At 43.4% G+C, this 24,645-nt stretch overlaps 1 protein-coding gene across 6 annotated transcripts in view; it reads right to left on the reverse strand.

The window, feature by feature from the left end:
• Nucleotides 1-19,960, reverse strand: part of inpp4b (inositol polyphosphate-4-phosphatase type II B) — a gene marked incomplete at its 3' end in the record, with an annotated part of 103,670 nt that extends 83,710 nt beyond the window's left edge. For 4 of the 6 annotated variants that reach the window (XM_079278486.1, XM_079278484.1, XM_079278485.1 and 1 more), the window contains exons 1-2: nucleotides 19,875-19,953; nucleotides 8,546-8,662 (exon numbers count right to left, since the gene is read on the reverse strand). In XM_079278486.1, coding sequence (XP_079134612.1) covers nucleotides 8,546-8,662; nucleotides 19,875-19,904 — 147 coding nt within the window. In that variant the 5' untranslated portion in view covers nucleotides 19,905-19,953. Of the gene's footprint in view, nucleotides 1-8,545; nucleotides 8,663-18,262; nucleotides 18,270-19,874 lie in introns of those variants that run through there. The other 2 variants (XM_079278483.1, XM_079278487.1) reach the window with 2 other exon arrangements.
• Nucleotides 19,961-24,645: the final 4,685 nt, after the last annotated feature.

Below are 24,645 nucleotides of genomic sequence, written 5' to 3' on the forward strand. Positions count from 1 at the left end.
TTAAAGAAATAGTTTGACATTTGTGCAACTACACTTCCTCCTTTCCTTCAGTTTCCTGTCTTAATGCTAAACTGCTGCTGGTTCCAGCTTCATAATGAACAGACAAACATAAGATCTTCTCATCTAACTCTTGGCAAGATGGTGACTGAACATATTTCCCAGAATGTTAAAGAATTACTTTTATTTAGTTCTTTGTTTTGTTGATTTTTACTGTGAATATTGACTGTGCTTTAGAAAGTGTTTCATGTACACTAACATCCGTTACTTTTTAGTTTGTTTGTGCATTGTGTGACTTGTATGGATGCTTGGTACGCATTCTCTATCTAAAGTTTTCTAAATCACCTGTAAATGTATTTTCTAGAGTCTTACAAGATGGACGTCTGTAAATACTAATGAAAATACAATTAATTAATTGCCACTAAATCCAGCAGCGTCTCCTCGTAATACTTGATTAAAAATAGACTGTTTACTGGTGTACTTCACTTGTGGTTTTACCCTGGAAAGAAAGGGCGTCTCCTCATGGCAACAGCACCAGACATCTGCTCAGCAGTTTTTATAAGTAATTAGCCTCTCTGCTTGGATTCAGTTGGTTGCTTTTAATGAGCTTGCACTATCCCAACAACTATTTTAACGAATGACTGCTTTCACCCTCACAACAAAACCTAGAGTGCACTTAATTTCCAACAATTGTAAAATATTCATTGGCGCAATGAGTCACTTTATTGAAGCGCGTGTCAACACAGGGGGAGGAACAATGTGGGAAAACAAAGTAATTATCTGGTGCCTTCCTACAGTAAATGCAGTACACGGGAGTTTGAAGTATTGTCAGCAATGAAAATGATGTCATTACTGCGAAAAAAGCACTTCAGAAGCTCAGGCTTTGGAAAACCCTGAAATGTTTTCCATCTCATCGCTCTGCCGCACATTACGCAGCTAACAGCCTGTCCATGGGGCTTTTCAGATGCCATGTAAGAGACGTGTAGTGTTAACCCGACATGGCAGAGTACACGCTTGTCAATAAAAATGCGTTAGAGTGTTTAAACTTTCTATTCTCTGGGGTCAGGGAGCATTTATTCCCACTTAATTGTCATGTCTGGCTCCAACACTTTTTACAAATGTGCTAAAGTTAACAGGATTTTCTTTTTTAATAAGAAAAGGCAGACAGAGCACCGCTTCCAAAGCTTTGAGGGCAATCTCGCCCTATCTGTACAGTACCTCATGTTGAAGAAGCACTTTAATTCATTACTGTGCCAAATGTATCTGTCTTATGAAAGGCACATTCCATTCAGGTTCTGGAGGCTCGCCATAGAGTATATATTCTGAATCCATAATATTAAAAGCTGCCATGTTGTCTTCAATGAAGTGCTTGATTTGCAGGCTGTGTTCACAAACAAGACTATTACCCATACATTTTCCAGCTCACGCACTTAATGCAAAATCCTTGTCCAGAGGTGTTTTACTTCTGCCAAAGAGAAAGCTTCACTAATTATCACAGAAGGTGACTCCTTTCTTGCCGGATGTTTTATCCGCTCACTTTTGCTTTCAATGGGGCATGAAACTCTGAGGCCATTTGTGACAGTAATAGGAGCAGTGTTAAAAACTAAATTAGAGGCTCTGTAATCAAGTGAATAATTAGCAGGGCTTTCAAAGCAAAATCATTTCAATTTAGAGTTAGTAGTTGAAATGAAGAAGAATCTATGAAAGATGATTTCAAAAGACACCGTGTGTGGTGCCTGATGAGTATTTATGCAGATAAAAGAGACACACTTCCTGGATATTGAGAACTGGAAGTTCACAGAAGCAGTGTAATTGTGCGATCCATCAAATGCACTCTTTGTTGCCTCCCTGGGTGGAATGTGTAAAAGCACATAAATGAGCATAATTTATGGCCAGTTGGAATGGATAAAATGTGAGAGCGGCAAAAGTTGAACATCTGTGTACAGTATATCATATCATAATCACTCAGGGTGCAGAACCTTTCCTACACAGCATTCTGTAGCTGTTTCTCACACACACACGCACGCACGCACACACACACACAGTGTGTGTGAGTGCTACCCCTCAAGTTCCCACTGTTATGATTTGTCCCCATCCGTGTGGCTCACTTGCCATCGTCATGATTGACAAATGTCAAACCTGTCCTCATCCATGGAGCTCACTCATCTTTGCTGTGATTGGCAAGAGTCACACCTCTGCCAACTTCTCTCAAATTATTTCCCAAGTGTTTAAAGGACAGCTGGCTGATGAAAGCTTTGGTGTAATCTGTTTTCGTGCACATACTAACATCTTTAACCTGAAGCTAAATCTGGGGCAGTTGATTTAATCCACGAACCCAGCAGGTTGAATCTGCAGGAAAGGTTAAAGAGCAGCGCATCTCCCCTCCCTCATCTTCACCACTGTGGTGCTCTATGGGCTGACCCTTAACCCCAAATTCTTAAACCTCAACTGCACCAATAGAGCTTCTCAGTGGCCAATGGATCAGACTATCAGACCTATGCAGCAGGCGCCTGTGGCTCAGGAGCTCGAGAGGGTCATCCATTTATCTCAGGGTCGGTGGTTTGAGCCCCTTTAGCAAGACAGTGATGCTCAAGATGCTCCTGATGGTCAGGACTGATGGATGAGAGGCAAATTGAAAATGACTTTGTCCGTTAAAGCAGTAAAGCACTAAATAAGTACAGTGCATTTACCAGTTACTGTGGGTGTACTAGCCAGCTCGTGGGTGTGCAAGTATGCTATTGTGAAAGCAAGATGCTCCTTAAGGAAAGCACAGCCTTCAGCAAACACCATGAACAAAAGAATGGCATGCATCCATTACAGCAGTAGACCTGACGCTAAAACAGAGGGGAAATGTTTTTTTGCTGCTCATAGCCAAAGTAAACTATTTGACATGTTCTGTCTGGCAAGACTTCCAGCGAGCAAGAAGGAGAGGGGCCACTGGTTTGACTACCGGTAATTTTAGTGTTGCCCACCTGAACAGCAGCACTTTTCGGCACTTGTGACATTGGCTGACATTGCCACAGTGATGGTGAGGCAAAGTGGCCATCAGACAAGAGACAGTCCTTATCTGAGGACTCTTACTCTCATAGGTTATCGCTGCTCAGCTGTCCACCCAATCACTACCAAGACCTTCCTTGGATATCTCTAAGATTGGTTCTTGTAAAAGTGTGTTTCTCTGTTTGTGTGTGTGTGTGTGTGTGTGTGTGTGTGTGTGTGTGTACCCTCGAGCCCTCTGTCGCTGTCTGCTGTTTCCCTGTCTGCTTCAATCACCCCCCCCCCCCTCTTTCTGGCAGTAAACGCGCGCAGTTACAGAAAATTCCCACCACACAGACACTCATCCAGCTAAAAGCAAGTGGCTATGCCAAAAATATGTGAAGTCACCACCTTTCGCACATCATGATTATTGACAGGGCAGGATTAACCGAGGCTGGGATTCTTCATACTTCAGCAGTTCATAATTGGAGCGACAATTCACCGCGAAACAGTCGCTGCTCAAACTGCCTCCTGAGATGCAGCTAATATCTGCCAGTCTAATAGTTGTGAAACGTGTAGACAGTGGAATCAGAGACTGCAACAGCCACAACGTCGCCATGTTATACATATGGTATGGCGTGACTGAAATTGCAGTGTCTATTCACTTTATATCTGTAAAGGAGTTGCTTTTGATTTCAGCTTTTACATTGTTGTGGAATTTGAAAATTCAACTCAAAACAAAAAATGGAAAATATGTATGCTCAATCTGAAGCTAACGTATATCTAAATGAAGGAGACTATTTTAAATCACCGATTTGAACAGACTACTTTTTAAAGCTAAGTTTTTAAAGCATTCTCATCTATAGACTTGCAAGACAATTGGTGATACAAACATTGATGGATGGCTTCTGCAAGGGTATTTTCTGTAATCAATTGTAGACTGGTATAAAACACATTTCTCATGTAAAGTTCAAGATATTGTAGTGTAAAAAATGCATTTAAAAGCAAGATTTTTGATCATTGTCAGATTATTACAATAATGATCATGATGTAGTCATCCTTAATGTGTTTAAAGTCAACTGATATATGGTCTGATTTCATTTTAACACATCAGGGAAAGTTTCAAAAACACATTTGACCCGTTATGAAAAGAGAAAAACATATCTCATCCTACTCATGCTTTGGGATCCTCTCTCATACAACCTCTATCCAATTTGGGTCGTCTGTGGGTGTTAGTGTGTATGCTGTGTGTGTGTGTGGCAAGGGGGTCAGCTGTTTGAGATGAAACTTTGATCAGTGCCATTGCCCTCTGAATAAAAGACATCTTGCTCTTTCCCTTTCATGCAGATGGTGTGTGTGTGTGTGTGCGCCTGTTTATCATGCTGCTTGTGGCGGCCATAGGATGAAATGGCCATTATAGTAACACAGTAAAATCCCCTCTGCTTGTGTTTTATTTGATTGAATACATTTTATGACGGCTTTATGGAAATGACCAGACATGCACCATTTTCCTGTTTTACTCAGATGAGGTCTTTTGTTTGTGACACTGCAGTGTGCATCACAGAAACCAATCAAAATCCCTCACCATGGCCAGTAATAAGAATGCAAAGGGAAAACTGCATTACATGTTCATTCCACATTGCAGAAAGCAAAGACAGGACAACTGAGACTGTGATTAGAGCGAAGAGCTCTTCCAGAGGTAGCAGTCCTACCCGTTTTACCACAAGAAGACTCAGTAATAGGTTTTGACTGACAACAAACCACAGGTCTGTCATTAACAGGGTGTCTTCGAGCCTCTTCAGAGGGTATGAGCTCAAACCTGATGCACCAAACACAAACAGATAATCTTACTTACCCATTTCATATGCTCTGAACTCAAGGCTTTCAATTTACTTTCCTCTCAGACGAACCTTGCTCTGACTGCTGATGAATGACTGGCTACTGAGAATTAATCCCCAAATGTTCTGTCTGCCCACAAATGCTGTTTTATAAATTGAAAAAACTTATTGAAAAAAAATGTGCTTTTCTCTAGCCTTTATTTAAAATGTAATTCTAATATGTGCCTTCTAGCATGACAGCCAGAAATGGTTTTCGTTCATTCCTCATTTATACAATTTCGAGACAAGATGTAGCAAATTAGTTCTAAATCATCTTTGTTTAGGTGATTTTGCGCCAAGATTTTTCGCTGAGCTGATGATAGAATTGAGTCGTCTCTGTGAGTTTACCTCTTTTCAGCCCCAGACTGAATATTTCTTGATCTAGTGATCAGAATGCGAGCTGAAAGATGCAGGTAAGACATCAGTAACAAAGTAAGGCTAACCTGTGATCCTTTGACAACTAGAGTTTGAAGGCGGGGGGGGGGGGGGATCACTTACACCTGAGAGATATCTAACCCAGTCTTACTCCTTCTCACACATCCACTCCCTCACTTATCGTTCTCTCAGCCCTGTGCATGTTCTCAAATATTCATGACCATGCAGCCAGTGTCATCTTAGAATATCTAAATGGGAAGCCCAAGGCAGAAGGAAATCATCCTACTATGAAAGTCTCCGGTCCCCGGCGAATGTTAAAGCAGTCATCTATAAACCTCGCTCCATCAGTTCCCTCCCCCTCACGTGAACATTTATTCTCTTCTTATTTCCACTCCAAACTTCTTATGGTGAATAGACATGGCATACCACACAAAATGGCAATTTGCAAAAATATGTTTTAATGATAAATATTCAGAGGATGCCATATGTGATATCTGCTTTCCATTGCAGTGAATCAGCTCGTGGCACAACATCTGCTGCTGGAGCTGAAAGTGTTATGTAAAACTTTTTGACAGCCGATTTGTAAAACACATATACACACACACAAATTGCCCTCTCTCTCCCTCTCTCTCCCCCTCGCCCTCTCTCTCCCTCTCAAAGCTAAATTAAATGACCGATCCTTGGCTGAGTGATTCCCGATCTGTCACTTAAGGCCGGGGGCTGATTGTGCCAGCTCATGTTCAGGGTCATGCCTGTGTCACTTAAAGACTCTAATGAGACCCAGACACTGTGCCCAGTTGAGCATAACCAAACAAATCTAAAAGCCAACCAGAGCACGGGAGCACTGGTGCCTAAGAAAAAAATATATTGAATGCAAGGCCACTACGTGACGCCCACTAAGAGAAAGGGAGAGGAGACTTTTAATGGCTCCAAAAAGTTATGATCCAGCTATTTTATGGAAATGGTCACAGAAGGTTGTTATGCAGCTCGTCATTCAAAACTGTGGAGATGAGTGAAGCATTTGAAAGGCTCAACAGGACCTGTTGACCTGTCCTGTAAGGCTGTTGGTTCAGCCTTAAGCTCTTGAGTGAAATGCTGTGTTGTGTATCAGTGATATTCTTGACAGACTGACAGGAGCTACTGAGCAAGATCACTCACAGAGAGACAGAGTGAGGGACAGCCCATGAAAGACAGACATTCAAAATCCCAAATTCTAAAGAAGTTATTAAGATATTCTACCCAGTGCCTGTACATTACAGTATCCCTAGAAAGCACCTGCCTAGGAAAACTAACTTTTCGTAAATAGCTGTTCTTATGAACTTAAATTTAGGTGGTAAATATACAGTGAAATATCTTTATATCCAGGTATTAGCTTGCCTGATCACATACTGTTTAGTAAAACCTCTGGTGGCAACGCACTGCACAACACAAGAAATGCCCTAGGAAGGAGTTGGGGGATGAATGGAGAATTTATACAGTGTTGAGCTCACATGGGTGTTGTTCAACATGAATATTCAATACACACCTTAGAATAAACCATTGTGTTCCTATTTCAAGGAAATTCCATCTGGGATTATGTTTCAAGGTTGAATTCAAAGAGACAAATGATGACTATACAGTTCGACACATAAAGGCATTGCTATATTCCCAAAAAATGCAAGTAAATGCTGTGCCACATGACAAAACTCAAGTAAAAGATAAGGTAAACTGCACTACTCTATTGTACGAGTTCAGAATACAGCTTTTGGTTGTTTTCCATTCAATGTTGTTTCCTTTTTAAATATGACGTTTTAAACATCTGTGTTTCTCAAACAGCAAGAATGTGTGTTATCATTCATTTCCCAAGAATTAAGAATTGGTGAACAATCTAAAAACGTCCTGAGATTTGTTGAAACTGCGTGCAAGCAGCAAACATTTGGCAAACAATGCTATCCTGGCAAAGAGCGACACGTTCTGGAAAAGAAGCTGCAGCAGGTGAAACCATTACTAGTTGGATGGATGTATTACCAACAGGTGGAGTTTGTATTGGCCTTGTATCAGCTTCCTGCCGAAATTATATTACCAGGAGACAGGAGTCCAGAGGACAATACTGTCTACAGGAGTTGCAAATATTAAAACACTGCACACCAAATACGCATACAGGACCAGATGATGTCTCTGTTTCAGATGATATTACGTCTCCAGTGTCAGAAATCGCTTGTAAGTTATTTAAGAAGCTATGCAGATAGGCTACATAACCACGACATTTTGTTTTACCTCAGCAATCAAGAGCTTCTATCGAGTTAATCTTATGTGCATGTTCTGTAGAAAAAGCAAAACAGTCTGAATGTTTATGCGTAGCTGCTCGAGCTGACAGATCCCCAAAATAATCCCATTGACACAAATGAAAATATTATTTCAATTATCCAGAGGAAATGACGCTTGGAGTTGCTTCAAGAAAAAAAATGCCCCCAGATGTTTGATGAAGCTCTGGACGCAGTCATACTCTAAGTGCAAAAAGATGATATTGGAACCGTGTTTGTGGCACTTGTGCTGGTGCAGAATCAGAGGCCTTAATGTTTTACATTTGCAAATACCAGCCACTGCAATGATGGTGTCCTTACCCATCTGAGAGGTTGTGAATGTTTCATCATAAATTAGGCCAAATTAAGATCTTGGCACTCAGGGTTTAGTGGGGCGCTTTGATTAGGATCACGCATACACCCACACTTGAGAGCCTGTTATAAAGTTTGTTTAAAATGTCAGAATCAGAGGGACCGGCCCATTCAGGATTCTATCTCTGGCTCTCTTTCCCATTCCCACTGATGTGCCGGCTGGTTTTTCTCACGGGATCATCGAGAATGACGGGCTGCCATGCACAGATGCTAATCCAAGGCTACACACCCTTTTCCTTCAAAACTCACGGCTAAGGTCTTTGTCTGAGACTCCCTCAGATGAATGATTACTAAGTGAGTATAATTCACTGCCTGCTGTAAATCAACAAACGTGTTGCTCCTTAAATCTGTAGGACAAATATAAACATAATGAGATTCTGCTCCAGAATTCTCACAGCTTTTCATGTTCGTTCTTTGTAAAGTCTAAAGCGCAGTGCTGCACCACCAACACATGTGGGATGACGGCTTCACGGCTGGCTTTGAACGCATTCTCATTCTCGTTTCGCTCTCTTACACACACACACACACACACACACACACACACACACACACACACACACACACACACACACACACACACACACACACACACACACACACACACACACACACACACACACACACACACACACACACACACACACACACACACAGCAATTGTTTACTCACTGATTCCTGGCTCTTGTCCTTTGCATCATACACAGTTAGCTTGACTAGTGTCTCCGGGCTAGCAGGATACTCTGAAGGGAAGGTCACCCCCGTCAGGAACAGCGGGTCTTTGTTCGCCTGTCAGAGAGAGGGACAACACAGAAACAGGGTGACACATGTGTGTGTGTGTGTGTGTGTGTGTGTGTGTGTGTGTACACACTTATATGCACATTTGTACTGCAAAAAAAAAAAAGTCAGGAAGCCAAAGGGATAAAAGAAGAGAGGGAGACTTGGGTGGGTGAATGAGCCAACAGCTGGGCTCAGCTCCTCCTCCTCCTCCTCCTCCTCCTCCTCCTCCTCCTCCTCCTCCTCCTCCTCCTCCTCCTCCTCCTCCTCCTCCTCCTCCTCCTCCTCCTCCTCCTCCTCCTCCTCCCAGCGTTTCACCCCATTCCTCTCGGCTCCCCAGCTTCCCAAGCTGCCTCTCCTGGGCACAAAAAAAGGAGAAGATAGAGCTCACCCTGGTGGGTTTACCTGGAGCTCTGGCATAGCTACAGTCTCCCAAACGAGACCGCAGGTCAGGCGCAACAAGTGTTGAAGGGTAAATTGGCACAGTGATGGGATTAAACCAGTGTTCCCAGCACCCAGTGTTGGGTCTTCAAACATACCAGAAGGCTGTATGGCATTAGCAAATACATATTCATAAGCACTCAGAACCTTTAGCTTCCATGCCTTTTGAACCGCATGGCTTGTTTTACGACGGCCTTCAAAGACCTTGCTTTCATTGCACTGTAAAAATGTCTTTACAAGGTTGTTACTGGTATGTACTTTACATTGAAAACCTTCTCTAAAACCACTGCAGTGCACGCAGAGTGAGGACCTGTATGTCCTGTTTCACCTATTGGGAGGATTTGTTTTTGCCAAACAGGAGAGAGAATCATGAAATAAGGCAGGTTTCTCTGCCATTTTCGAGATATTGTGCCCAGTTACAAATATTCAAAAAAAAAGGGAACAATTCTGAGAGTTTCCAATGTTTCCAATGATTTAAAAACATATGTTATGATTCTAAGTGTAGTTAGAGATTCACCTGGCTAAGGTGCATACCATAGCTAAAATATGGCTTTGAGTCAATTCCTAGTGCAGGAACCTTTTCATGTCTCTCACAATCATACTTTTCTTTCACTTTAATGCTGTTACTTCATGGACAAAATTCCCTCCAACATAAAGCCGGAGATGTAATGGATGTTTTGAATCTGCAATAAATCTTAATATAAGTAGATTGTATTGCACCAGGAGCTGAGGGGCTTTACTGGGAAGTCTCAAGGATTGTTTAGTAATTTGGTGTTGTCTAATTGAACCAATTCAAAGCACTTTGTGTTTACACTGGGGGCTTCCTCTTCCTCTGCTCTGCTCTGCTCTGATGGGCGTTTCTAGAATGCCGCCCTCTGCGACCGTTTGGGGACACACTGGGGAGCAGTAATGAGACTGCCATAGACAGACTGGCAGACATGTGAATGTATGCTCACACCCTTGACTTAACAAAAAAAGCAGCTGTAAAGAATCTCAGGTTAATCAATCTTGGTATGTGACAACTGTCGGCAAAATCACAAGTGTAATAGTCTAGCTAGTGTGCACAGTAATGTATTGTGTTTCACTGCATTTTGTTAGATAACTCTTAACACATGTAAAACTAAAATCTGAATGTCAATAACTTATTTTGTTTATTGCTGCCACAAACACGTTAAATCCGTCATTTATTGCCAGATAATAAATATCAATTCATTTTTAATACCTTTTTTAACAGTTTAAATTATAGCATGGTTAACTATTAACAGAGTGCAAACTCTGCAAAACTCTGATGAAAATTACACAGTTATCGCTAGAACTGTAATGGTATTATAAAGTACTTCAATTGGTACTCAGTACTGGCAAATACCCAAATGAAGTAAGGGCACTTGGTCTGAAAATCGGTGCATCCCTAATTTAAATGTTATTTCTCCAAAAGTTGATAAAACGGTAACACTGACTTATTGCCCATAACTTCAATATTAGAAGGAACTGAGTTATAGGCTCATCACTTGATCCAACTAATCGCCAAACCACAAATTGAAATAGACAATGCTGCGATGTCTGATCTTAGGTTTAAATGTTTAAAAATGGAAACCCCTTCCCTCTGTTACTCTACTTCAGTTCATTTGTGGTTTAGAGTCAGTGCACAATAGCTGATTATTGCATCAAAAGGCTGAAACATTGCATCAGTTTGTTGGATAGACAAAACAAATGCTACATGAATGTCTTGCCCCAACCGCAAAGAGAGTGCACGGGGCGGAACATTGCTAGAGCAGATCAACTTAAAGGAAAAAAAAAATGAAGATCGTGGTGGAAGTTCGGTTTAAAGAAGAAGTGAGCTTCACAGAAAGGGGCGAGATTGTATTTTTTAGGTTAGCAATGGCAATACAATGGTAGGTACTGTAAATAAAAATATACATTCATTCAATGTTAAACACAGCTTATACGCGGATATGTGAGTTCTAGTACAAGAAGGTCAAAAACGCCAGGTGGGGCACTCCCGCACTCGCCTGAACAACGTGGAAATTACTAGAACTCTGAAGGATAGCTTTTGCCCCAGTTAAATGTCACATAGTCTTACAGAGAACCAGTCTCAACTGCCTGCTCCATCTTAGAGATAGAAAGAGGCGCCCTTGCATATCTAGCGCCTAGCTTATCTAGTTGGCCGAACATAACAATATGCGGCTCAATCAACATCTCACACACTGACGTTCCAGAGAAGGCGGATCCCGGACGTGAGCCAGTGTGGGCGGAGATGCTCAGTGCTCCATCAGGCTATTTGAATGCTAAAAACAAATCCGCCTCCTACTATTGCTTTGACCAATAGGCTCCAAAAGGAGGACCTAATATATGAACGCATGCGCACTCTGTCTAAGCGCCTTTTAGCTTTTTCATTCACTCCTACAGAGTGAACTTTTTAGGTCCGTGCACGTTTAACTGCTGGACATAATACTTCTGTCACAAATAAACCTTATTGCTTGAATTGAGCTAAACGCCTCGACCTAAGTCTGTTCACCTGAGTTTTCTCCTCAACATGAGATTTATTCTCAACATGGTAGCAGAGGATGGTTTTAACGATCAGTAGGAGAGACATCTCGTGACGGACTTTTTCTTCTGTCAACAGACAAAACAACAGGTGTTTTCCCGAGAGGCTGGGGATTCCGGAGGCCTGCCGGAACGATTCTTATCACCTCGGGAAACTGATCAAAGCAGCTGCAATCAAAAGGTAAGCGCAGAGCCTATTTAAATGAAATCTGCAGAATTGTATGTAGGAAAAACCAAATTGAATTGATCAGAAGTACCGGGTGTGAGTATGAATTGCTTTGACTAAATTTTTAAAGATAAATTGACGAAGCATTGTGACAGGATTGTTATGACAGCAGTGGGGGTTTTGTAGCATAGAATGTACATGTGTGTGAGTGGATCTAACAGAAATTAAGGATTGTAAGTTCTATAAACTGGCATCGTGTTCACCGTGTAAGTTTTGATAACTGTTCGGAGGTTACACAGCCGTGGCGAAAGCTTCGGTTCGCTGACCAATGACGGTCTGAAAGACTGAATTCCGGGCCACACTGTTGATTTATGCGAAGTTGCAAGCTGAGATTTGGATCAAGTATATAGAAATGTTGTTGGAATACGCTGATGTGACTGTAGTGTGTCTGGAGACTGCAAAACGCCATTTCCTAAAGGGACCAGGTTCATGCAATGTTGTACACTGTAAAACGAAGATCCATCCAGAGAATTTTAATTGAGAAAAATAAATTGATGAGGTCAAATTGATGAGGTAATTGATGAGGTTTGTGTACCAGTATTGCAGAAGTGGCAGTGTATGGGTTTGCATGCAGCATAGATGATCTCAGGGAGACATCGATTCAATTGTAGCACAAGAATTCGCCATTTCCTTAGGGACCGTGTTCGCACAAGGCGTACACTGTAAACAATAAGGTCAATAGACCTTTCCTGACGAGGTCTGTGTGCGATTATTTGTGGAATCACGGCAGTGTATGGTCGATTGAGTGTTGAGTAATGCCTATTAGGTATCCATTTCCTTCGGGACCGTGCTCGTGAAAACGCTATAAGAGCAGATCTATATGTGATTTGTGCGTATTTCAGCGACGGCAGTGTATGGTGTCAATCTGGTATGGATGTGAGTGACTGTGTGAAGCGTACAGGTGTTAGAGAGTACATGTGTAGTTGTAAAGTTGTAGTGTTTTTCACCAGGTTGGGGTGCTTTTCAGAGATTGACGGTCAGTGGAGCAGAGCACACGCATAAGACATAAGCTTTGCACTCAAACACAGAACCACAAACACTAGAATAGAAGAGGAAAGCTGAGGGTTAATATATGTAATAGATATCCATAAGAACCGTGAACAGAGTTAGGAGCGAAGACACAGCAGGCAAAGGCACAGAGGCAAGGGAGTGAACATCTTAGATAAGAAAGACAGCTGCAGCCAAAGCAGGGAGAGATAACAACGGACAGAGGGCAGAAGAACATTCGACAGGAGCTTTGGCTCCCTCTGGTGGACATTCGGGAGTACTGCATCCAAACATTTTATATTGAAAAATTTGAAAAAAGAATTTTGAAAAAAAAAAGAAAGAAGATTGGAATTGAAAAAAAAAAAAAAGAATTTTGAAAAAAAAGAAGAAGATTGGAATTGATTTAAAAAAAAAAAAAAATTAAAAAAACTTGAACTGAAAAAAAGAAAAGAAGAACACAAGAAGACATGGCTGGAGCTGTGGCTCCATCTGGTGGCTACTCAGAAGTACTGCGTGCAAAACTGAAAAAAGCTGTAACAGCCACAGGAGGCAAGGCTGCATGGAAAAGAGACAAGATTCATTGGGATAACTGCATGAAACGATGGCAAGAGGAGGGATGGTGGAAGGCGGCCAGTCCACTACCTCCATCGATCAACGACCTCCTGCTCGTTACCAACGATTTGACAAAACGAGTGGCCTACGCACAGACTGCAGAGAGAAATCAAACGACAAATCAAACCAAGCGATGGGGGTTCGCTAACCCACTGAAGCAAGCCCGCAAAGACAGAGAAGAGGAACAGCGAGTGGCAATGATGGCACTAGGAACGGCCATGACGGATCGGATACAGGTGGACATGCCGACCGGAAAAGAACAAACCAGGCCCCATCAGGCACTCGACATCACCCCCCTCGACATCACCCCTACCACTCAAGCCCCGGTAGGTCTGGAAAAGACTGCACAGGAACCGGGCCAGGCATCTCTGGCCTCGGCCCCTCCCCCGCCCTCAACTGGCCTGTCTCCAGCACTTCCTCTGGTTCCTCCCCCCCAGTATCACCTTCGGTCCCATGGCCCGCCCCCCAAAGCCAGAAAAAGAGGAGCACCTGGAAAAAGGGGAGCATCCTATTTCTGCTACAACTGTGGGAAACCGGGACACTTCGCAAGAGACTGCATGTCAGCACTGCAGCAAGCACAGAGAGGAAGAGGACAATACTCCAGAGGAGGAGGCGGACATGGCTACGACGGACAAAGACCACAGCAAGGGGCCCATCAGGCTCCTTGGGACGAGGGACATGGTCCCCAAGGCGGGGCCCATGCCACACAGGCAAGTAGCCAACAGCAATGGCCAGGAGGTTACAACAGTCCTCCCTATTGACACGCCCCTCAATCACTGGCGTCACACACTCTACATTTCGGCCTCACCAGCGAACCCTTAATCAGGTGCTCAGTAAATGGACAGGATCACACCTTCCTCGTCGATACTGGAGCCACCTGTTCGAGTGTGATGACTACGCAACCGTTGTCGGACCGGTTTGTGTCAGTGGTGGGAGTCTCTGGTACTCCAGTTCGACAATGTTACACCACCCCTCTCCCCATCACATTTCAAGATGCAACCTTCATGCACAGCTTTCTCTCTGCTCCAAACTGCCCTGTCAACCTGCTAGGACGCGATCTGATGACTCGCCTCAATCTGATCATCTGGATGAACCAAGACGGTGTCCATGTCTCGTCCAACCCACCAACTAGTACGTTGTCATGAAATCATTCAGCTTTTCCCATACAAAACTCCCCTGGACCACGTCCATTGCACTCTAAATGTCACACACGCACAGGGCCACCATCTTGCAACATCCCCAACCGCTCACTGTTGCCACTCTTCTCTCATTTCTGGGTTTAACAGGCTACTCACGAGCCCATATCCCAGACTACACCAACAACACCACCATTCTCAGAGAGATGTTGAAGGAAGTGGGCACCAGAAATCTTACTGCCACCCTCACATGGAGAAAAGAGGCTGAAGCAGCTTTCTCCCACTTGAAGCAAGCACTTGCACATGCCGCCGCACTCATTTCCCCAGACTACTCCCTACCGTTCCACCTTGATGTTTCCGAAAGAGACAGCCTACTCAATGCTGTACTCTTCCAGAAAAAGGGGGGTGAGAGACAGGTACTGATGTATCACACATCAAAACTTGACACTGTGGAAAATCTCATATTGTCATGGGCCATCCACTGGAAGCCAACATCCGCCCTGAGCTCACAATCGAGCACATCAAAGAACATCAAAAGAAAGCAGGACCTTAGGAATGGTCCGAATGGACACGAAAAGGAGCCTCAAAAGACAAAGAAGGTCTGTGGAGAGCCCACGACGGCAGAGTGGTTGCCTCAGCAGAACTGTGTGCAGCACTCCTACCAGGGGCCCACGGACCTACACACGAGGGAAAGAAACGGACATTGGACAATTTAAAACAACTATGGTGGCATCCGCACATGGAAGCGATATCTTTCCTCTTCTGCGATGAATGTCAAATTTGTGGAAATCACAACCCAAGAAAACCATTCAAGACACCGATGGGATCTTATCCCGTGCCCTCTGCCTGTTTCCAAGACATCAGCATAGATTATACAGATATGGGACTAGAGAACAGAGTGCAGGGAAAGAGGTACATCTTGGTATTGGTAGACAGATTTTCAAGATGGGTGGAAGCAATTCCCACCAAGAGAGAAGACGCGCAGACAGTTGTAAGGTGGCTGCAGACAGAACTGATTCCCCGTTACGGAGTGCCGAGATGCATCCGCTCTGATAACGGATCACACTTTAGCAACACCATGCTCGCACAGGTAGAGCAATCTCTGGGAATCACACACCGATTCGGGTCAGTCTATCGCCCGCAATCTCAGGGCCTGGTGGAACGAGCGAATCAGGCCCTTGAGAATTGCGGCAGTGTATGGTTGATTGCGTGCAGCGTAATGTCTCAGGGAGACATCAATTATTGTTTCAATGTATGTTTTAAATCTCCTTTACTTTTTACGACTGAATTTTATTTCTTACACTGTTTCTTTAATTGTTTTTAAATCTCCTTTTCTTTTGCCTCATGTTTTGATGCTTTTAATGGTTTTATGTGAAGCACTTTGAATTACCTTGTTGTTGAAATGTGCTATACAAATAAACTTGCCTTGCCTTAAGGCCAAAATTGCCAAAGTTTGCGCGGGCTCCAAATTAACATGGGTTGAGGCCCTGCCCCTGGCCCTTATGGCCATGAGGTCCGGAAAAGGGGGAGAAACACATCTCTCCCCACACGAGATCATGACTGGCCGGCCGATGCCAGGTCCACCCAGAGATGGAGGTCATATGCCACCTCTGGATGTACAGCAGATTGAAATGTCTGACTATATGAGTGCCCTAACTTCCCTTGCTGAAGCTCTCTCCAAGCAGATCGAGAGGACTCGAGCAGTACCTGAAGCAGCGGCAGCTGGAAAGCAGATACAAGTAGGTGATTGGGTCAGGGTCAAGGTTCACAAGCGCAAGTGGACTGACCCCAGGTGGACTGGGCCGTACGAGGTGAAGGAGGTTACTTCACACTCGGTCCAGGTCAAGGGCAAATCAGGCGCCCCTTGGCACCACCTGACACATTGTGTCCCAGCACCGGTACCAACCAGAACACTAGGAGAAATTCGCACTAATTTGGAAAATGCATCAGGAACTTAGACGCTGTCTAGGGGACCCTTATGCAAACCCCGCCGACCGAGGTCGGCAGCGCTTCACCTGGGAAGGGGTGGGAATGTGGGAAGAAAACTATAATGGGGGTGGGCATGGGCATATTAGTTGCCTTACTGATCTGGGGATTAGAAACCAAGTATCAGACACAACAGCACCCATCTAATTCAACTGCCCCCCCTCCCTCACCATCCCCGAATCAGACACACACCCGAACTAGACATAGCACCCCACCAGTTTCCGATCCAGACGATTCAGATGATAGGGACCTAAACATAGAGTTACAGCCATTGAATGAGTAGTTCCAAAACATAGAAGTTCACACCTAGCAGGTGTGAAAAGGGGGATTTGTAAATAAAAATATACATTCATTCAATGTTAAACACAGCTTATACGCGGATATGTGAGTTCTAGTACAAGAAGGTCAAAAACGCCAGGTGGGGCACTCCCGCACTCGCCTGAACAACGTGGAAATTACTAGAACTCTGAAGGATAGCTTTTGCCCCAGTTAAATGTCACATAGTCTTACAGAGAACCAGTCTCAACTGCCTGCTCCATCTTAGAGATAGAAAGAGGCGCCCTTGCATATCTAGCGCCTAGCTTATCTAGTTGGCCGAACATAACAATATGCGGCTCAATCAACATCTCACACACTGACGTTCCAGAGAAGGCGGATCCTGGACGTGAGCCAGTGTGGGCGGAGATGCTCAGTGCTCCATCAGGCTATTTGAATGCTAAAAACAAATCCGCCTCCTACTATTGCTTTGACCAATAGGCTCCAAAAGGAGGACCTAATATATGAACGCATGCGCACTCTGTCTAAGCGCCTTTTAGCTTTTTCATTCACTCCTACAGAGTGAACTTTTTAGGTCCGTGCACGTTTAACTGCTGGACATAATACTTCTGTCACAAATAAACCTTATTGCTTGAATTGAGCTAAACGCCTCGACCTAAGTCTGTTCACCTGAGTTTTCTCCTCAACATGAGATTTATTCTCAACAGTACTCCACAAATAGGACCTGCTCGTTTGTTTGTGTATATTATGCAGTTTCATGGCCGGTTGAAAAATATTTTGGCTGGAGAATTATTTTTTCGTTGAAGTTCATTTTGGAACTGGACCGACCAACAAGCCTCAAATCCTTTGCTACAATAAGGAATGTCGAGAGGATTGGGAGCCAATGCGTGAAGCGAGCTAAAAAACAGCGGCGTATTTAATCACACACAAAGGTAGAATTATGTGTTCAACTGCACACATACACACGGAGGGAATACACAGACACACCACCTCACCGCACCACTAACCCTGTTGATCCTTCAGAAATCGTCCATGCGCTGACAGAGGGGAAATAAAACAAGTATATCGCTTCTTGTTTCAGCCTCTCTAGACATGGTAATACCAGTCTTGATGCTCGCTGCCACTTTGCCGCGAGCCATGAAGCTTTGTGGTTTGTGTACTCTAATATCCTAAACACAGCACAGCGGGTGGAACCATTCCACAGTGGAACCATTGCACTGCTTTGAGCTTAGTGCAAAGCTGGATATATACCAGTGCTGTACATTAACAAAAAGACAGACAGAGCCATTATACTCAAGAATGTGCAGGTACAGTCACAAACACACATAAACACACACACACACACACACACAAGCCCTTACGCTTGCCTCACTGGCACACTGAATAGGCCTCATTCAGACTTACCAGCATGGTTGGCAGCCTCAGCTGCGGCTGAATCTTCTTAGCGCTACCGATGGGCTGAGATGAGCTAAAGTGGTAAGCCTGTCTCCATCTACGCAGAGAAGTAAGCCAGTCTGTCATACAAGTATGCTTTGGGAAACAGCTGCCCCTCTCTCGTCTTTTTGTTTGGGTTGCAAACCTCTGTGGAATGGCCAATTTAGGCCATTAGAGGGTGTGTGCGTGTGTGTGTGTGTGTGTGTGTGTGTGTGTGTGTGTGTGTGTGTGTGTGTGTGTATGATTGGATTGGGTCGTGCACACACACACACACACACACACACACAGACAGACTAGACTTTCTGAACTTGTTCCAGGCAGGGGGTTCTTCGCTTGACTAGCATGACATCAAAGGCTGTTTTATCCCTTGGCTTTCCGTGATGTCAAATCCCCTCAAGTCCCATCACCCCTGGAGCTATTGCCCGTGTTTCAGGAATGAGATTTCCGTACCAGACGCTCGATAGCATTTTTGTTTCTCCAGCTTCAAAATACAATTTGTCGAAGACGCTTCCTGTTGCACTGTAAAGAGATTTACAGGGCTTTCCATTTTCTTCTTAAGTTGTCACTGGTCCTTTCTGTTCTACGAACAGTAGATCAGGATACAGTACTCACATTGAGACATACCGGTACACTCGCTCTGTGGCGATAAAGAGGGTCTGTCTTTTGTGAAAATATGGCAGTGTGATCCAGTTTCATACCATACAGTGAATCAATACTATTGAGTGTAAACTATGTGCTAATGTTAACGGTGTGCTTTGTAATAATAATAATAACACCAGATATCAAATTTAAAAGCATTCTAATCAATATTAGTAATCATACTGACCTTTATTGTCACTTATAGTCTGATCACACTACTTCTAACATAAGGTAACACGATGTTTTATGTTTTGGAACAGTAGCAGTTAGTGATTTAAGATATATTCAGAGGCAGTGTATTCTCCAAAACTGCCCTTTTCAACAAATAAAACAGGGAGAGGTCGTTTAACTGAAGAGGAGAAAGTTCAGATCCAATGTGATTAAATGCTATCCTGTTCTTTTTACCTGACCCCTGTGATTCATGGGTAAAGAGGGCTTGTTCCTTCATTTATCTTCTAAATGAAACCCTTATATCATATCCCGTGGGTTCCTGATAATACGCCTATCAAATGCTGAAGCTTCCATGCAACCAAGACTCAGTTTCCAGCAAAGCCGGAGGCAGCTGTTGAGAGTAGGCATCCCGGGAATGTGACAAACAGGAGAAACGCAAGTGGCAGTTGAGCAGTTTTCAGATGCATTATTCACACACAATGAGGCTCTCTAGCGCACACACACACACACAAGTCATATTGAATATTTTCAATGTTGTGCTGCTTCTGGGTCATAGCAACTCTCATATTACTTATCAGATTGATCGGATTTCTGTGTGCAATGCTAGACATACTTGTGTTATGGCAAGTATCTTCATTTATAATATACTATCCAGACTAACACAATTAATATATGGCAGAGAAAACTCCTCGACTATCTTAAACATGTCTTCTGAGGCTGCAAACCTCTCCTTTAAAACAGACTTGTAAAATCACACCGAATGCGCACGTACCCGTTTTTTGTGAAGACGAAAGCAGTCCATATCCTCAGATCCTTCTCAAAATCCTGAACATTACAGCCATGAAATCAAAACTCCAGCGGTACTCAGTGTCTGCAGAGCTGGCTGAGCCAGCATACAGTATCCTACCACATCCTGTGTTTCTACACACACACACATACACACACACACACACACTCCTGTTGCCTTGACAGGACTGAGGGGAAAAGTCTAAATGCAGTCTTTGAAAGAGACGGTTATACACATTTAGCTTCACTGGATTAGCAGGAAAATAAAATGCGTCAGGAAACTTTGCCCTTGCATGAGGAGAGACAAACAATTGTGTGTGTATGTATATATTTATATATATATATATGCGCGCGTGTGTTCCATAGTGGGACAGGGGGCAGCTGTTGCCGCCTAAAAAAACACTTGTGTGACTAATGTCGTGCCCACAGCAATGTCAGACTGGAGTTAATAAAAGAAGCATTTAAAGAGGTTAAAGCCCACAAAACACTCTCACTGTATGGAACTCCCACACTATGAAACCCCAAAACATATACTGTGCATACTGAGGGATGATACTGATTGAGAGCCACACATAAACTCTTTCAGATGTCTAGACTGTCACAGGAAATAGAAAGTAAAAGCTCATTGTCTGTTCCAGTTCAATGAGTCAGATGGGCGAAAAAAGGTTGAGAAAAAGGAGGGCGGACAGTGTTGGAAGGAACACCAACCAGGACCCAGTGACCCAGAGACACAGCAAAACAACAAACATCAAAGGTCGGAGAGAGGATAGTGCATGTGTGTGTCTGTACAGGTGTGTGTGTGTGTGTGTGGCCTTACCTCCACTATCTCTGTGTAGGCATGAGAGACGAGGTGCTGCTTGTGGGGATCTATGACAGCCACCTGGACCAAAGCATTGGGCTTCCTGTCACTGCCTGAGGCCACCAGATCATTACAGGCTACAGAGAGGGAGGGAGGCGAGGGAGGGAGGAGAGGATGGAATGAGGAAGGAGAAGAGGAAGAAAACCAAGATGAGAGGGGTTAAGTCATACAAATCACGACACTGCGTGTGGAGAATGTGACAATAAATAAGAAAAGAACAAGTTAAATGAACAGGGAAAAAAAGATAGGAACGGCTAAGGTAGAGGATTTATAAATATCTTCCATCAGATTAGATGCCACATGTCAAAGCACTAAAGAGCTGCATCGCCACAAAGAAAAAAGAAGATAAATACGCTGTCGTCGCTTCTCCGAGGCCACTCCTCAAAACACAATAAAAGTTGAAGGAAATGAATGAAATATATATAATATACATTGAGATGTAAAATTGTTGCCTTAGCACTAGAATTTCCCCCTCTCCGTTTTATTCGAGAATTGCTAAAAGAGTCTGGGAGTAAGGAGCACCGCCACAGCAGGGGAGCATAGAGGGAATCATGAAGGGAAAAACTCGGTCTAAATGGACTTCAGTGCATGCAGCCATTACAAGGCAAACCTAGAAACATGCATTACTAATGCCGTTCTGCTACTGATACAAAAAGAGGGGAAGGCTGTAAGAAGAAACTAATTTGTTTACCAGACTATAGCTTATGTATTGTAGGTTTGTATATCTTATCGATTTATTGCCCATAAAAGCAGTTTTTACAGCAAAAGTACTTCAGTTTGTCATACTGTAAAGATTACGATCCATTAGATCTGGCACCTAGGTTTTCTGTACCAAGGTTGAAAACCCTTGGTGATTTGAATAGCGGCCATCTCATCTGTATGACTTTACCTTGGATGCCCAGGCTGTAAAGCAGCATGACTGCACCGTGTAAGATTTAAAACCACCCGGAGTCCTCAGAACTGGGATTAAGAAGCATTGATCTACATCTTGTGTGTTCCCGTAAAACCAGAGGAGGTAATGAAAGAGAGTCAACGAAACGAGGTTGACGCGATCTGGGTTCTCAATTTCAGTATGTGTGTTTGGTTGTGTGTATATATATATATATATATATATATAGATATCATCTTATTGCCCGTTTAACAACTGTTTGAGATTAGCTGCAATGAACCCACTGATGACCAGTGGATGTATATAGACGACCCAGGGATTCCCATGTCCCATTATTGCCTGTGTGCATGTTTGAGGAGGTCATGCAGTATACATCACTGAGCAATGAGACATATGTCCTTTGCAAAGTGTGCATCAATGTGGGCAGGCAGATACGGTATGTTCTTCTGAATCACACTCACGCCACACCTCCTATGGTTTCTATGCTCAGAATGTACACAAAGCAGATGCTTACACAAATTAAGTTTTACTAAAACAAGATAGCATCCTCCCAAAAAAGGAGACAGGCAGCATTACTTGGAACATACTTTGCTTCAACAAAAAAGAAGAAAAATGGAGACTATGGGTCTGCAGGCAGCTGGGAAGGTGTAGGCAATATGGTCTGTGTTGCAACAACATTGAGTTGTATTTGTATCACAGCACACTCAATCAAGACAACTGTCAATCTCTGAACCCATCAGCTATCTGTCTGATGACGGATGAGTCTCTGGGGGCAAGGGGCTATATTTCTGGGGTTCATGTGTAGCCTGCGGATATCCGGGCCAAGACTTTCTTTTCCGTGCTGTCCCATTTGTAACTTGAGATTGCAAGACTGGAGTTGGAGTTGAGAGACAATGTGTACGACCGGATTGTTTTAAAAAGGAACCAGCTTACAAGCTCCTTTCAAACCAATACAAATCGGAATCATCCTCATCTATACCCGGTGGGATCCAAGATTGCATTTCGGCCAATGCATTCCACCTATTTTACTCTTCACACGCACTGTTTACTGATACCAAAAACTCCTCCTATCCCATTCCCGTTCTGCATATGAATGCAGAAGCTGTCTATAGAGATGAGACAACAGTCAAGCCATAGTGTTAAATATTACAATAATATCAAAATAATCTTACTGCAGCTTGTCATTCATCTTTCTCAAATGCCAGACATTTTTTAATTTAACCAAAATCAGAGGTGACCAATTAGGGTTGAAATCAGTTGTCATCCATGCAGTGTATGTCGTGCATGAAAGACTGACTTGAGGAAATAACAAGACAACTAAAATTTCCGTAACATGGAACAGTAACATTCTCTTAGCAGCTGTTGGGAAAAGGCTACAAGCAAGAGTTGAAGAATATCTTACAGTGCAGCAGAGCTTGTGCATGCACGATCTCTTCGGGGCTATTCTGCTTCCACATTCCCTTTCTCTCTTCAAGATCCTGGCGCCAGGTCTTTTGAACTGACATTAAAGTAGTTCTCACATTTGCGGGCACAAACCAAAACTAAGTCATGAAAACGTTCATTGGATCTGATGTTCATATAAAAAGCATCTGCGTGGCTCTGATCGGGGGTCTGTTGTGTCAACACTGTAGGTGCAAAAGACATTCACAGACCCGCACGGACGCGTACCAGCGCATGCAACTGAAGCATGTGCCGTATGCGATGACACGCATGAACATAAACACTGGAGGCCACGAAGGTTTCCAAAGAGCTTGATCTTTTTTTTCTTTCACGCAGTTTCATCATATCACCTCATATCATTTAGTGGCCCTCCCTTTCTCTACAATGAAATTACACTGGCCCTCTTTTCTTGACATGATTCTATCATTATCTTCTTTTTTCACACACAAGACCCAAGATGAGATACTGCAGATAAGCTGCTGACTGTCCCCATCAGTCACCTCAGGGGACGGATATATTTGATTGGCCTGAGGGATCTTCTCCAACCCGCTGCGCAGTTAACCACAGCCAGACTGGTGATTGAAATGGGACTGGGTGCCCAACCATGCATCACCAGACTGGCTCTCTTACAGGGATATGACACTGACCCTCTAAGGTCAGAGCTATTATGATGCTGGGTGGGGGTGGCAGGAAAGGGAAATAAAGAGGGCGACAGAGGGAAAGGACGAGGGAGTCCCTTAGAGAGGCATTTTGAGTTTGAGGAAGGAAGCCTGAGTGAGAGGGGAGATAATGAGGGAGTGACACGGAGGAGGAAAGACGACGGTCTATTAAAGTGACAGAGATTCATATAATGGATTGAGCGTAGGATAGAGTGACATTTGCAGATTTTCGGTAATTTCTAAGTGAATTAAATGCCGTTACTTAGGTGAGAATAAATTCAACAATGACGTGACTCACGATTTGAGTCAAGCGACCTAACTATTGAAGTATACTGAGACTGATTCCTAAATTACCATAACAATTGAGCAATTGGAGTAATAATGTTTGCCAATCCTTGGAGGCTTCAATTACTATGCTGTATTTATTTTGTGTGATTGGAGTATGCTGAGCTCTTTCAAGATGAATTTGCTGGAAATGAGTTTTAATGCATTGGGCCTCCGAGACCCCACAATGAATCTAAATTCCATTTAATCTGAGGAGAGCCCTGGGAGTTGCCACAGGAGACAGGAATATTATGCTCATCTCTAGAAGACGCTTATTCATCATGATAATTATTTCAACACTTCAATTAATTTGACAACATTATTTGCATGCGCCGCCATTTGCACACCTGTTTGCCAGTTGGTCTGGGGAAAACTGAGAAAATAGGGGCTGTCGTGTTGTGATGAATATGTCTTTCACCTGCTGCATTAGTGCTGTTTATCACTCATGTAAATTCATTAGACATTGACAAGCATATGATGTACAATGCCTGTGATTTCTTGTTTCATATGTGAATGGGGCCTGTTTTAAAATGAATTGTGGATAATACAAAAGTGTATTTGTGAAGCTGACACTCACAGAAAATTT

This window comes from Melanostigma gelatinosum (assembly GCF_949748355.1).
Source record: "Melanostigma gelatinosum genome assembly, chromosome: 11".
Classification (NCBI taxonomy): Eukaryota; Metazoa; Chordata; class Actinopteri; order Perciformes; family Zoarcidae; genus Melanostigma; species Melanostigma gelatinosum.